Consider the following 13,898-nt stretch of genomic DNA (forward strand, 5'->3'; position numbering starts at 1 on the left):
TGACTGGCAATTCCATGAGCGAATGTATCCGGGCTGTGGTTGTCCGTGAGAATGTCGTCGAATTGGTCGAGTTGTCGAGTTTTGCCGTTGATTTGGCGTGTTCACGGAGACGACCGTTGATGTTTACAGTTGTAACGGGGGAAAGTATTGCCATAGCAACGCGCTTGACCGCCCGCTGCCGAGTGCCAGGGTGGCGGGTCTGGGCGTATGGCATTTCTTCGGCTTTTATAGTGCACTGCAGGGATGGGGATGGGTTTTATCGCCGTCCAACTAACACCGATAACGACTTATATGTGATGGATTGCCACCCCACAATCAGTGCGAAGTACGCTCTGCAGCTTGCGTTGCCCTCTCTTCAGTTCGATTTTGGATAGTTCAAGTGTTCACGTTCAAATTCAAGTTTAGGTCCAAGTCTAGGTCTAGGAGCTGGTCGGCGCATTACTCAAAATGATTCTTCGCAAGGACGAACTCGAAGTTCAACTCAAGGACGAGCACCAGTTGATCGGGGATGGACTACTGAGAGACGACAGCCCACTTGATCTCAGTCCGGAATTTCAGAAGCTATGCCATGCGTGCCGAATTGGTGATTTGAAGGCCTGCCAGGAAGCAATCGCCAGTGGAGCCAGCATAAATGCCAGCGATGTGTTTGATTATACACCATTGATCTTGGTAGGCCTTGCCGCTGTCATCTACATACTTAGACAGACCACTTACATTAACTAGGCTTCACTCTGCGGGCACTATGAGGTTATCCAACTCCTGTTAGAATCAGGAGCGCTTTGCGAACGAGATACTTTCCAAGGCGAGCGCTGCATTTACAATGCGTTAAACAACCGAATCCGCAACCTTCTTCTACAGTACGACTACTCGAAAAGTACCGACCCATTACAGCCTCTTGCCTCGCATGTTACCTCTTTGCTCACTCGTGAATCTCCCAAAACTTCAGATATCCGTTTGACTGCGTCCTCCGAGTCTTGGGATCTACATAAGTTTATACTTTCAGCTCGCTCACCATACTTCTCGAAACGACTCGCTGCGGCCCCCGAAACCACAACTTGGAAACTCTCTAGTACAATATCACCCGAGGCATTTCATGTTGCTTTTCGATATTTATACCTCGGAGAGGTGCCGTCGGATCTTGGATTGAGTGGCCATTCGTTTGTGACGGAGGAGGAGGTTTTCAAGGGCATCGACAAAGTTAGTAAGGACTTGGAAATCGAGTCCTTGTGGGAAGGAATATTATCTGGAAGCGACAGGCGGATAGCACGTCAACGGCATCAGGATGAAGTCACACGAGGAAGGGATCATATTGAGAAATGGTACCAGGAAAATGTTTTAAAGCACAAACTCACTGTGGACACTGCCAAGGCTCCAGAAGTTAAATGGACTCGAGATAATGCCATATTCGCGGATGTTCTACTCCGAGCTGATGAGGACGTTCCAGATGATGGAAGATCCGAGGAAGAAAATTCCGAAGAGCGAAACACCTCGGCTCCATCTAGTGGTATCCCGATTGGTCCTGCAGCCGCCTCTCGATCTCCATCGGTGTCTAAAAGCCCAAAGAAGTCCGTTCTATTTCCAGTTCATCGAGCTATGTTGCTGAGATCCGAATACTTCCAAACAATGTTTGGTTCACAATTTCAAGAAGCTCAGCTTACAGAATATCTTAAGATGGTAACTGTTGATTGCTCGCCGGCGATATTAGAGATCGTTTTGGACTTTTTATACACAGAAAATGCGGATATTCCTATTGAGCTAGCAATCGGGGTTCTTTTCGCCGCAGATATGCTTTTGATTGAGAAGCTGAAAAACAAGGCCGCAATTGTCATTAGCACTGTTGGAAACGGACCAACGGGTCTTGGTGATCGAACCCATAAAGATAGTGTGGATGAGCCTGAAGTGGAGCCCATAAATATATACGATGTAATCCGAGCAGGCTGGGATCTCAAGGTTCAGCGTCTCGAGGAATTCAGTGCGCGCTATCTTGCTTATCGACTTGAGGACTATATCGACGAGGAAGAGTTTGAGGAACTGATTAAGGAGAGTGCCTCCCGAATTGAAAAACGGCAGGAGACGGATACCATCGAGCTGCTTGATGAGTAAGTCAGCTCCCATAAAATATTCCCTGATTGCTGTGTTGATGACATTCCAATTCAGTATCCGATACTACTTGTCTGACCGTTTCCGGCTGCGTTTCGAGGATACCGGCCTCGAAGTCATGGGCCAAGAAGGAGGAGAAATCACCGACGGAGCTACGCAGGCCGTACCTAATAATGCAAATGAGAAACATGGGACCGTCAATATGAACACTCCTCAGACAACGACCTCCGTCGTCCCTGACAACGCAGCTGATCCGATTGCCAATCCCATCAAAACTCTAGATGGCAAGATGGCGGATGATGAATTTGTAGCGGACGCAATTAATTACCAAGTCTTGCTCCGAAAGATCGATGACTTATTAGAAAGATTAAAATTAGATGCGTAGAGAAGACGAACATTTATAGGATGACATTAGTCTGTCCTGCAAGTTGCAACAGAGCTCCTGACGTTCGACAAATCACCGCCAAACGAACGCCCAATTCCCTATGTAGGTATAGGTAGGTAGGTTGGTAGCAAGATTACCATGTGATGCTATAACAGACAGGGCTGATCGGCTTGGCCTTCCATTCCAGACGGGCCAAGGAGCCAAGGCGTTTTCCCCAGCTATTGTTTATTCCTATTGAAACCTCATGGCTCCATATATTCAGCACGTCGCAGTTTTGCGTGGTCGTCGTGAGAATTGATGGTTCTGCACGGGCTCACAATCACCCATATCCCGGACTCTCATCCCCAGATCCGCCGCAGGCGAGTTTGTTTCAGGCTGTGACAGGATAGTGTTAGAGCTTGGCGTTCCATACAGGCATCCACGAGATCGCCTCCAGTACCATGGCTCGAAGGTTAAACTTGGGTATGTGTACTTCGTATCTCTTGGACTTCTTGCGAGCCAGCTAGGCGGATCGGAGTTGGGTGTCCTAGCATCCTGCACCGTCTTGGTTTCACAGACGTGATAATTCGGGGACGACAGCCAATCACCAAAGACCGGCCTGCTTTTTCTATCTTTTCTGTGCTCCTCTTCCTCCAAGTTAGGTCAAGATAGGAATGTCGACACGAGGCTCCCGGCCGGCGGGATAGGTAGGTAAAGGTTTTCAAGTTTCTCTCTCATGTCGATCCGTAGACTCCGGTTGTTAGTATCAACGCCTCCTTGTCTCATCACTTCAACAATTCTCTCTTATCTCCTCAAAATTCCCACACCACATTTCTTGGCTCTTCTCCATTCACTCACCTTCTCCCTTGAAGAATCAGCTCACTGTGGCTTGCATTGACTGTCAAACCACGATTAAACACTCCTCTCCAGCATCCAATGACGGGCGAGGCATTGATATCCCACACGTGCCCATTCTCTCCTTCTTCGTCCAAATGCCAAGGTCCTCTTCATCAAGACCGTTGTCCATAGGTGGCGCCATTTCTACTGTTTCGTCTCCTTTACGCAATAGCTTCGTCGATGTCAGTTGCCGTTCTCCAATTAACCCCCGGCGGCCAGGCCGGCCAACACACAAAAACGAAGTTGCCTCCGGGCCTAATGGTCTCTTTCTCAATACAGCAGAATCACGTTATGCTACATTCAATAGCTCGACATATCTTAGCACACCCCGGTCCTTTCCGATAGCGTCACCCAGAAAATCTCATTCAAGCATATACTCCCCTAAATATAATGACGATGACCAGCTTTCTTCCAGTACCACACTAGTGTCACCATACAGCACCAATACCTTACCTCTCACGCCAAACTACAACCCACCATCCTCATCTGGGAAGCTTGGTACTTTTTCCGCCATCAACATAATTCTTGGAAAGACGATCGGAGTAGGGATATACTCTATTCCAAGCTCAATCTTCAACTCTGTCGGCTCCGTTGGTGCCTCGATTACACTATGGATACTTGGTTCCGCCATCTCCTTTTGTGGTTTGGCGGTATATCTTGATCTTGGGACAGCTATTCCACGCTCAGGCGGCGAGCGAATATATCTGGAACGCATTTTCAGGAAGCCTCATATGCTAGCTACTTGCATGTTTATGTCATACGTTGTACTTTTGGGCTTTAGCACCCCGAATTGCATCGTTCTAGGCGAGTATGTCATGTACGCACTGCAAATAGAAGTCAATCGCTGGAATGTTCGGAGTGTGGCAGTGGCCGTCATCACTCTTATATGTTTCATTCACGCCCGGTATAAAAAGCTTGGGCTGCGCATAATCAATATCCTCGGCGTCGGCAAGATGGCAATCCTCGTGATTGTAATCCTCTCTGGGGTCGCGGGGATCATCATGGGCGTGGGCTCTGAATACTCGCCTTTGGCTTTGACTGCTCGGCGTCTCAGGCCAGATAGTTATTCATCACTCTCAGAGGGTGATGGACATCTTACGACAGCCCAAAGGAACTTTTCCAATCTCTTCGAAGGGTCATCTACACAACCACATGACTACGCCACGGCCCTCCTCAAAATTCTCTACTGCTTTCGCGGTTACAGCACAGCGAACCAGGTCCTCTCTTCAGTCCGAAATCCAATCCCTACTTTGAAACGGGCCGCGCCAATTGCGCTGTTACTAGTATCAGCTGCATACATCTTGGCCAACATTGCTTATTTTGCCGTTGTATCGCGCGAAGATTTCCGGAGCAGCGGGGTTCTAATTGCAGGTTATTTCTTCCGGAATATCTTTGGTGAGCAAGTAGGGGGTAACATCCTACCCTTATTCATCATTATATCTGCATTTGGAAACATTGCGGCGACGTCCTTTGCCCAAGCTTGCGTCAATATGGAACTAGGACGGGACGGTCTCCTTCCCTTCTCGCGGTTCTTCAAACACTCGATCTCCCTTTCCAGCATTCTGGGGAAAACTGGTTCTTCTTCCAACGAGAAAGACCAGCTACAAGAAGAAGATGCCACCCCAGGCCTCATCCTTCACTGGCTTGTCTCCATTCTCGTCATCATCCTTCCCCCACCCGGCGAGATTTACAACTTCCTGGTGGACATCGGCGGCTACCCTGTCTCGGTGATCTCGGTCTCCATCTCCGTCGGTCTTCTTTACCTCCAGCTCAACCCCTCAGAAAACTGGAAAGGTCACGAAGGGTACGAATCCAAAAAGATATACACCGCCGTGTTCGCGGCGAGTAATGTGCTCTTGCTTGTATTGCCGTGGATCAAACCTAACGGGGGCGTCGAAGGGCGGGAGGGTTTGGGTGGTGGTGAGAGATTTAAGTGGTATGCATATCCCTCTACTGGTTTGGGGATTTTGGGCCTTGGGGTCTTGTATTGGGTGTGGTGGAGTAAGATCAAGCCGAGGGTCTGTGGTGGTTTGGCGGGAGGAAGGTCTTGGTTGCGAGGTCACCAGAAGCGGGATTCGGGTGGTGAGGATGTGCCTATGATGAATTTTGAGTTTAATGGAGGTGAGGATGGTGATGAGGATCGACTGGCGGAATCAATTCTCGACGAGGACTTAGATGAGGCCTCCGGAATAAGGAAACGGGCCCCATGTGGGTGTCCAATACCTCACTCGGCGAATCCCAAAGAGAGTGGATCGTCATAAATATACCTTCTAGAGATCGGATAACGAAGTCTGTCTCTGTTTATACTACTTGTCGGATGGCATACTGGGGGCGTCAGGGAAACTAGTGATACCATATATCAGATGTAAATTACCAATATCATATAATGAAGAATTGGGGATGTATTCAAGTTGATATTAATTGTACGCAGGGCATGCTCCCAGGTAGTGATTTTATTTAAACAAGGACTTAAGGAGGTTATCTTCCTATTGCCCATAGCCCTCTCCCTCGTTATCATCTTCATCGTCATCATCCGTAATCTGCTCGACAATGAGGTTTCCGCTCCTCCCTACTTTCTCCCCGATACTTCCTCCCTGTTCAACGTCATACACTACCCTCGGTAACGTTGAGACAATCTGGAAGTTATAGTTGTGTACATACGCCTCTGGCTTCTCGGGGGCTTTCTCACCACTCGAGCCTTCCTTGACATGGTCATAGCACTCCACGAAAGCATACAGCTCATCAATTGGATCAGAAGCCCGGAATCGCCTCATAACTCTTGCAGCTTCAGGCATCTTCAACGCGATCCTCACCACATCCTTTTCATCAGCGCTTGGTTCGGGAGCGATCTGCGCAGCTCGCCATTTCCGCCACTGTTCTTTATTAGCAGCGAGGAGGGCGGCGTTCCCCTCTTCCTCTTTCTTCCTCCTCTCGGCTTCTTCAGCAGCAGCTTCTGCTTCCCTCCTCAACCTTGCCCGTTCCCTATCTTGCGCTAAGCTTCGCTCATACGCAGAATCTTGCTCCTGTCGGAGGTTTCTCTCAGCGTTCTGGAATGCGCGCGCAGCCCTCCCTTGTTCCAGTGCCTCCGTTCGTGCTGCATGTGCGGTCCGTAACTTTGCGAGATACGTGTTTGGATCCATCGGACCTACAATACGCGAGACGACAGATATTGTTGTGCTGTTCACCTCGGGGGTGTTGCATATAAGGGCCGTGAAGGGGAATTTATTGCATTTTAATGCGGTGGAAACTTGATAAGCCTCTGCATCGCGGACATCACCAACCCATAACCTAATCATGTGGTTTGGGTCTTTAATAAACTGATTAACATCTGGATTCATGAGGACATCACGGCAGAAGGTCAACGTATCATCATGCTCCGGGGAGAGTAGAACAACAAGCAGAAAGCCGTGTTCCCTCTTTGTGTAGTCTAGGGACGTTGCGTAGCCGAACCCACTCCAGGGAAGCTCATTCTCCCCGTACTCTTCTGAGAACTCACGCTGGACCCGCTGAGCTGTATCAGCCGGCGAGAGCGGCCGTCGGCCACTCGTGTTTGCTCGTCTTAATGCTCCAGCGGCCGCATCGCGGCGGAAGATGGGGAGGAACGGGAAGAGGTAGGCGAATAGGTTGAGAGGAAGAGAGAAAATCTTATATAGGACTCGGAATGGTGTGAAGAGGATGGCCAGGAGGAGCGATGGCCGAGGGATGACCTGATCGGCAGGCTGGGGAACTATTCGGGGGGCAGCATCAGGGTGTGGCTGTCTCGTCGGGGGATTCAAACTCGGCCGAAGCAGGCTGTGCTGGAGATTCTCTCGTCTGGCAGCTCGCGGTGGTGGTGGAGCGTTTTGTGCTGCGAGCGCCTCCGCAACGAGATCCGGGCCTTCGCCATCGAAGAACTTGGTTACTGCAATCTGACGCTATGTTCAGTCCACGACTCCACGAGACAATCTTGTCGCCGGCATTACGTACCTCGACATTCCACTGGGATCTCCGCAGCAATGGTATGGCAGCTTGGGCATCTTGGTTTGTCACAGACGTATACTGCTGTAGCGCGAGCTGTTGCACCTCAGACAGATCGTTGATATCGACACCAGCAGTGGCAGTCGTATCAGCTTCTATTGACGCCATGCTCGCGCTGTATGCGTTTATTTATCTGTCCGTCTCTCTCTCTCGCCCTCCCTGCACAAGCTGTCCCAAAGATGGTTCGGATGCTGGTTATGAAGACATGAGAGAAAGGGAGAGCTGTGCCAAAGGCAATGCAGATATGAAGAGAAGGTGGATGCGGAGGTGTAGTAGTCTATTATTCACGTTGATGTTGATGTTGATGTTGATGTTGATGTTGATGTTGATGTTGATGTTGATGTTGATGTTGATGTTGATGTTGATGTTGATATTGGAGCGTTATACAATACTGGTAAGTATGAAAGTGTTTAGTGTACGTAGTATTGTACGAAGCAATGATGTGGCCGAAGCCTCGCCCTGCACTGCAAATACCGACCGCCGGGCTGCACCTGCAATTCTGCAGCTGCCCGGCGGCGACGGTGGCAGCGCTATAGTATAATAGTACTGACTGGCCGATTATTATTGTACTACAGTTGTATTGTACTACTACCTAGTCGTAGCTAGCTAGGACGTAGTACGTAGGGTATTAATATGCACCTTATTAGCTAAAGGTACCTTTATGTACGAAGCAGCTGGCTTGGGGCGAGGCGAGCTGAGGCTCTCAGCCCGTCGACGGCCCCGCGTAATTGTCATTCTACTCCAACCAACCTCTCTGTCTCTCTCTCCCTCTCTTTCTCCCTCTTCGATGCCTCATAGCTCCAACATCTCCTTCCCACCACTCGTGTCGCCCTTGGTTTGAAAACCCGCCCAACCAAAACAGATCTGTCTGAGGTTGAAACCGGGCCCATAGCTCGATGGGTGCTTCTCCTCGCTGTAACAACTGCATCCTGAGAAATGTTAGCCAGAATCAAGTATGTACCTGCCTATCTACTATCTACGTATAGCAGCTCGTCTTCAACTAGATTAGCTTCGTTCTGCCAACGCATTCCCCCGCGTGTTGGCAGCTGCCATTCGTCTTCCTGCATAGCCAGATGCAATTACCATTGACGCTGGCGGCGCTATCAGCTTCAGACGCGGACTCTGCTAACTGGCAACCAGGCTCCGTAACGTGTTCTCGGGGTGCGGCAGATAGTTGAGCTGCGAAGACGATAAACACAATACGCGATGGCAACCGCAAGGTTCAACTCTCCAGAGCTGCGGAAGCCCGCCAGCTCCCCACGACCAAAGGGACGAGGTGCGTAAACCCGACATTCGGCCGCTGCGTGGGAAGACTGCTTCATATATATACATATACACACACATACATACTGGGAAAGGGGCTGATCTTTAGCTTATAGAAAATGCGAAGGATACACTATGCAGGAATGTGCTGATATATGGCCATTGCCGGTATGAGGATCAGGGTTGCGCATTCAATCATGATCCTAATAAGACGCATCCTTCCCAAACAGAATTGTAAGTGTGCCATATTTCATTCTTATCATGGAGCCCTACAACCGGATGCCATAAGGATCAAGGATCGATCTGGGAAGCTTCGACTCGAATCAATTGGCTGCTCGCTGGCTGGATACGCGCTGTGCCTCGGGGCTGGATTCGGAATCCCAATGCTATGCACAGTTGGGACCAGCGCCCATGGAAATATTCTCGCTATTGGTCAACTTGAGCCTCCAAATCCTCTGGTGGGCAGCTTGCGCGAGATGTACACGACGAAACCTGGTGGTGATCTGAATTTTGTTGCCTGCCTCGCTACCTTCGGTGTCTTGGGTGGTCCTCGATGAAGCCATAGACGGTATATATATCAAAAGCTAGTCCGCCAGCGACACAGAGACAATTTCCATGCTCCCTAGACCTTGGAAGCCGTCTCGGCATGTTCAGACGCATCCTTCTCACCAATCGAACCGCTTCAAAGACAATGGCCTGTCGGGTTTCAATTCATTGATGGTCTGTCGGGTTTCTTGTGTGAAGGCAATGGTTTTGGGGCCTCCTAGGTGGTGCTTGTTCGTGTGGTCGAGACGCGGTGAAACATGGAGTCAGACCCGAGATATCGATATTCCCCTATATAAAGTTAGACGTGGTTTTCCTCATCCTACCAAAACCATTTCGCCTCATCCGGCCACCACCATGCTCATATCGATATTTACCAAGTCGTTCTACACCCTACGAGCCAAGGGGTATAATCAAGCCAAGGGTGTGCCGCAAAGGAGATCCACGAGAGCGCCAGCAGCCTCGCCTCTGCTGCTCAAGAGCCCCGATATCAACCCTGACCGCTCTGTCGCTAAGTACACTCGCGTTGCAACCAGAGATCTCAGCTTGCGCTCGCTATGAAAGTACCCGTTCTACCACTGCGCGCCTTCACCGCAGCCTCCACCGCCTGCACTCAAGCCTACAGATTACCCCCGCATTTTCAAACGTCGAAGTGTTCTGGTCCGCCAGGCCAAGCTGCCCTCCGTTTCGGGGAAGATCACAGGCGTCAAGGATCCACTTCTGGTCTATTAGGGAAACTAAACGTCCTCCTTACTTGAACATCTCTCCTCGCCAGCCGATGGCGCGGCACCAAGAACCCAAAACTCCAAATACTAACTCGACTATTAGAAAGAAGACCCTCAATGTCGATTCGCCATCTTTTATGCCGGCAACATTGCCAGTACCAAACAAAACCTCAGCAATATCTTCTCAAGCTGCCAACGCTGCTCCTTTCACCCCTCGAGGGCTCTCAAGCGGTAGCCATCCCGACTTCCGCTTTAAACGCGTCTAACAAATTACAGGCACCGTCACTCCTAATCCTCAAAGTGAACACCCACCTGCCGGCTTCAATCCAGCCCAAATAAGAGAATTTACACCTCAAAACTATGACGTGTCTGAACCAGTAGGTAGATGTACTTTGCTTTCGGTGGCCACGGATTATTGATTTCGTGAAAGCCGATCCCGTTCGACAAACGACGTGATGTAGCGCGGCCGCTGACCTATTAATAGGTTCTTCCCACAGATGGATCTGGATCAGAGTCCCATGTCGCTTACGATCCATTCCAGATGCCCGGCGTAGCACAAACGCTACCTACGACGCCGCAGTATAACCCTTACATTGATGAGAGTGCCAACATGGCAAGCAATGGGGCCGCATATTTCCAAACATCCAGTGCATTTGCTGCCCCTACTCAGCCTGTAAGGTCTATAACACCCTTTTCATACCTCATGACTAACCTCTGTAGCTCCAATATCATCTATATGCTCCAATTGGTCCTCACAGAGAAGATCTGCTGGCTTATCAAAAGCACGCACATGATTTCTTCATGCCAGAAGCGCTGCGAGAAGATTTGCAAAAGAAGGCCGAAGCAACTTTGCAGGTCATGCCGAGTATGATCGTCCTATCCCCATGTCGTCCAAATTCTGACAATTCTAGACTCGCAACTCCCAAACCTCGATACTTATCATACCTTGGTGGCTCTGGATACCAGCCATAGGAAAAGTGCCACTGTGTTTGGATACCCAAGTTGGGTATATAAAGCAACCTCCATGAAGAATGGCTACATGTACTGTTTGAGAAGGCTGGAAGGTAAGAAAACATGCCTAAAATACCACTCCCAAATTGCTTACGTTAGGCAGGATACCGCCTAACAAATGAGAGAGCCATCCGCTCTGTGAAAGATTGGCGACGAGTCAATTGTGGAGGGGTCGTTTCTGTTGTCGATGCTTTCACCACCCGGGCTTTTGGTGATAGCTCACTCATCTTCGTCACGAACTATCATCCCCTTTCAAAGACTTTGGTCGAGCACCACTTCACGAACACTAGTCGCTTCGGGAATCGGGCCTCTCAGACTGTTCCTGAGCCTGTACTCTGGAACTATATTGTGCAAATTGCCTCTGCTGTCAAAGCAGTCCACTCTGCAAATCTAGCAGTCCGCTGTATGGATCCTAGCAAGGTCATGGTTACGGACAAAGGCCGAATACGATTAGGTGCCTGCTCGGTCCTTGATGTGGTACAATTTGAGGCTCAGCGTCCCCTCGCCGAGCTTCAGCAGGAGGATTTTATTCATTTCGGCAAGCTCATACTATCTATCGCCACAAATAATCTCTCCGTAACCACAACACCCAATCTTGCGCCTTTGGTGGAACAATTGGCTCGTAATTACAGCTCAGAGTTTCGTGACACGGTTGTGTGGCTTCTTACCCCCGCCCAAGCACCTGCAACTAAAGGCGTCGGAGAACTACTGAGTGGAATCGCCACCCATGTTGTTGACGCATTTGATAGCAGTCTTCACGCCAATGATACCCTATACTCTGAACTTGCCCGAGAGGTGGAAAATGGTCGCCTCGCCCGGCTCCTCATGAAACTGGGTACGATAAATGAAAGACCAGAGTATGAAGGAGATGTGAACTGGAGCGAGACCAGCGAGCGGTATATTTTGAAACTCTTTAGGGACTATGTGTTCCATCAGGTCAACGCAGAAGGTCGGCCAGTCCTCGACATGGGCCATATGGTCGCATGCCTGAACAAATTAGATGCTGGAAGCCAAGAGAAGATCAGCCTGGCGAGCAGAGACGAGCAGAGTGTCTTCGTAGTCACATATAGTGAGATAAAGAAGCAGGTTAATGCGGCATGGTCGGAGTTACAGAAGCCAACTCGTCGTTAAAGGTGGTGTTAGCGATGGTTTGAAGTTATATGGGGTATATTGTTGAAATGGGAGGGACTAGGACGTTCGTGGCATGTGTTTGATTTAGAAACTGTGGAACGAGATACCAGAGGGTACTTTCATTAGGATCGAAATAACTGATCGATACAAATTTGCTTGCCGGAAGTCCGGTCAATACAAGGAAAGACTCGGATCTGTACATAGAAATAAAAACACTTACAAACTACCTTTCACTACATGGATAAAAACGAGACTCAAAACCGCTTGGAAACGGCCTGGGAGACCTGGGAGAACTGCCCGCATAGTGGCCTCGATTTCTATAATTGTTTTCTAAGCCCGTGATATCATTCATCCGAGAAGCTAAACCGCAACCAACCCCCTCCACCAAATCTGGAGCCTATTTTATGCCCTTCCAGGTTCAGATCTTCCGCGTATTGCATGGCCAGGGAGATTTTAGTTTGCTAATTGCAACGCCCTGTACGTTCATATCATGATGCTAGGAGGCCTAGCATGTGCCGGAAAATTGCTCAACTCCCCCACCCCGCCCCGCGTCGTTCCATCAACGGCCAACGGCGGTCATCCAATTTATTCCTCAGCCTGCACAAACGGATTTGCTATCTCCTCACTACCATCCACAGGACTCACAAGTACGAGAAGCGTTCCACGCGCAACAACTAACCCAAGTGATCGAGAAGAAGTATTTCCTTCATCGTCACGGAGGGTTTCAGAGACGTCATCCAGGACGAGGTTCATGAGTGCGTCGTAGCCTTTGAGAGTTCCGGTTACTGTTTAGGCGACGAAGATGAGATCAGTAATTGGTCTTTATCGGGCTGGATTTTCCTGCAACCTCGTATCGTAAGAGTGAGGAAATACCTTCTCGTCCACCAGTAAATTTCACAGTAATCTGCTTGTCCATGTACTTCCCCAAATCGAGGATGTTCTCTTTCTTGGGTCGTTCACCACCGCCATGACCGCCGCGTCCTCCTTCACCATGGCCTCCTATGAAGACGCTATGTATTAGCACTGCTGTCCAAGTCCTACGGCGAAAAGAAAAGAGCGTGGCGGTGGGAAGGAAGAAGGTATAGTAATTGGAATGGACAAACCTCGCCCTCCTCGCCCTCCTCCTCGGTATTCACCTCTACCGCCTCCGCGACCGCCGCGTTGATGGCCTCGTTCGGACATCAGTGCGCATTAGTTAGTGTTGAAAGAGCTTGGATCGAAAGTAGAGGGGTTCTTGAGGCTGAAAGTTGACGTTGATACCAGGAACTGCTATGCAGCTCCCTTGTGCGCTAAGTTGTTTTGGGGCTAGCGAATGGAACCACAACGTCGCCTCGTGCCACGCCCTGGGATTGATATCTACCACATCTACTTCGTACTCCCATCAAACAAAACCACGAACCAATGCAATACAATCGTTAATACAACATATCCTAGCCTCCTAAAACGCTGAGAACAAGGAATGACATATATATATATACCGTTGTAGCGAGCTGGCTGCCTTGATAACTTGCGGTGGATGGAGATTAGTGGATGCTTCTCCTGCCCAGGAAATATCGGCATGAGGTGTAAATAGCAATATTCGCGATGATCGTAGCAATGCCTAGAAGCGCCTCAAAGGAATCCCGCCGCCGCGCCCGGGGGAGGAGGAGTCAGCTAACACGGCCGAGGCAAAATTTCGGAAGGTGGAATTCCGCCCATCCTCCATACCAATCATCTCCGCTTCAACAAGATCACGGACTCGAAGTTTGAGCAATAACACCCAATCCGAAGGGAGCGGAAGGCCAGGAATCTTGATATTCAGCTGCTTCTGCGTGCGACGAACGTAGGCGATCGATTGAGGAGAGAAA

At 49.7% G+C, this 13,898-nt stretch overlaps 5 protein-coding genes across 5 annotated transcripts; 3 read left to right on the forward strand and 2 right to left on the reverse strand.

The window, feature by feature from the left end:
* Nucleotides 1-447: 447 nt before the first annotated feature.
* Nucleotides 448-2,485, forward strand: BP5553_01045 (Uncharacterized protein; the record flags this gene model as incomplete). The annotated part of the gene is made up of 3 exons (XM_032009668.1): nt 448-669; nt 724-2,099; nt 2,158-2,485. The coding sequence occupies 3 exons, from the start codon at nt 448-450 to the stop codon at nt 2,483-2,485; spliced, it is 1,926 nt and encodes a 641-aa protein (XP_031873722.1).
* A 971-nt stretch (nt 2,486-3,456) lies between these two features.
* BP5553_01046 (putative high-affinity methionine permease protein) lies at nt 3,457-5,622 on the forward strand (the record flags this gene model as incomplete). The annotated part of the gene is made up of 1 exon (XM_032009669.1): nt 3,457-5,622. One exon carries the CDS (start codon nt 3,457-3,459, stop codon nt 5,620-5,622), a length of 2,166 nt encoding a protein of 721 aa, XP_031873723.1.
* Nucleotides 5,623-5,847: 225 nt separating this feature from the next.
* Nucleotides 5,848-7,486, reverse strand: BP5553_01047 (Ubiquitin-like protein; the record flags this gene model as incomplete). The annotated part of the gene is made up of 2 exons (XM_032009670.1): nt 5,848-7,269; nt 7,328-7,486. 2 exons carry the CDS (start codon nt 7,484-7,486, stop codon nt 5,848-5,850), a joined length of 1,581 nt encoding a protein of 526 aa, XP_031873724.1.
* A 2,476-nt stretch (nt 7,487-9,962) lies between these two features.
* Nucleotides 9,963-12,051, forward strand: BP5553_01048 (PAB-dependent poly(A)-specific ribonuclease subunit PAN3; the record flags this gene model as incomplete). Its single annotated transcript, XM_032009671.1, has 6 exons — nt 9,963-10,140; nt 10,186-10,286; nt 10,394-10,582; nt 10,630-10,774; nt 10,821-10,973; nt 11,024-12,051. 6 exons carry the CDS (start codon nt 9,963-9,965, stop codon nt 12,049-12,051), a joined length of 1,794 nt encoding a protein of 597 aa, XP_031873725.1.
* A 585-nt stretch (nt 12,052-12,636) lies between these two features.
* BP5553_01049 (LSM-containing protein) lies at nt 12,637-13,233 on the reverse strand (the record flags this gene model as incomplete). The annotated part of the gene is made up of 3 exons (XM_032009672.1): nt 12,637-12,836; nt 12,925-13,050; nt 13,155-13,233. The coding sequence occupies 3 exons, from the start codon at nt 13,231-13,233 to the stop codon at nt 12,637-12,639; spliced, it is 405 nt and encodes a 134-aa protein (XP_031873726.1).
* Nucleotides 13,234-13,898: the final 665 nt, after the last annotated feature.

This window comes from Venustampulla echinocandica (assembly GCF_003357145.1).
Source record: "Venustampulla echinocandica strain BP 5553 chromosome Unknown scaffold_0, whole genome shotgun sequence".
In the NCBI taxonomy this organism is placed as follows: Eukaryota; Fungi; Ascomycota; class Leotiomycetes; order Helotiales; family Pleuroascaceae; genus Venustampulla; species Venustampulla echinocandica.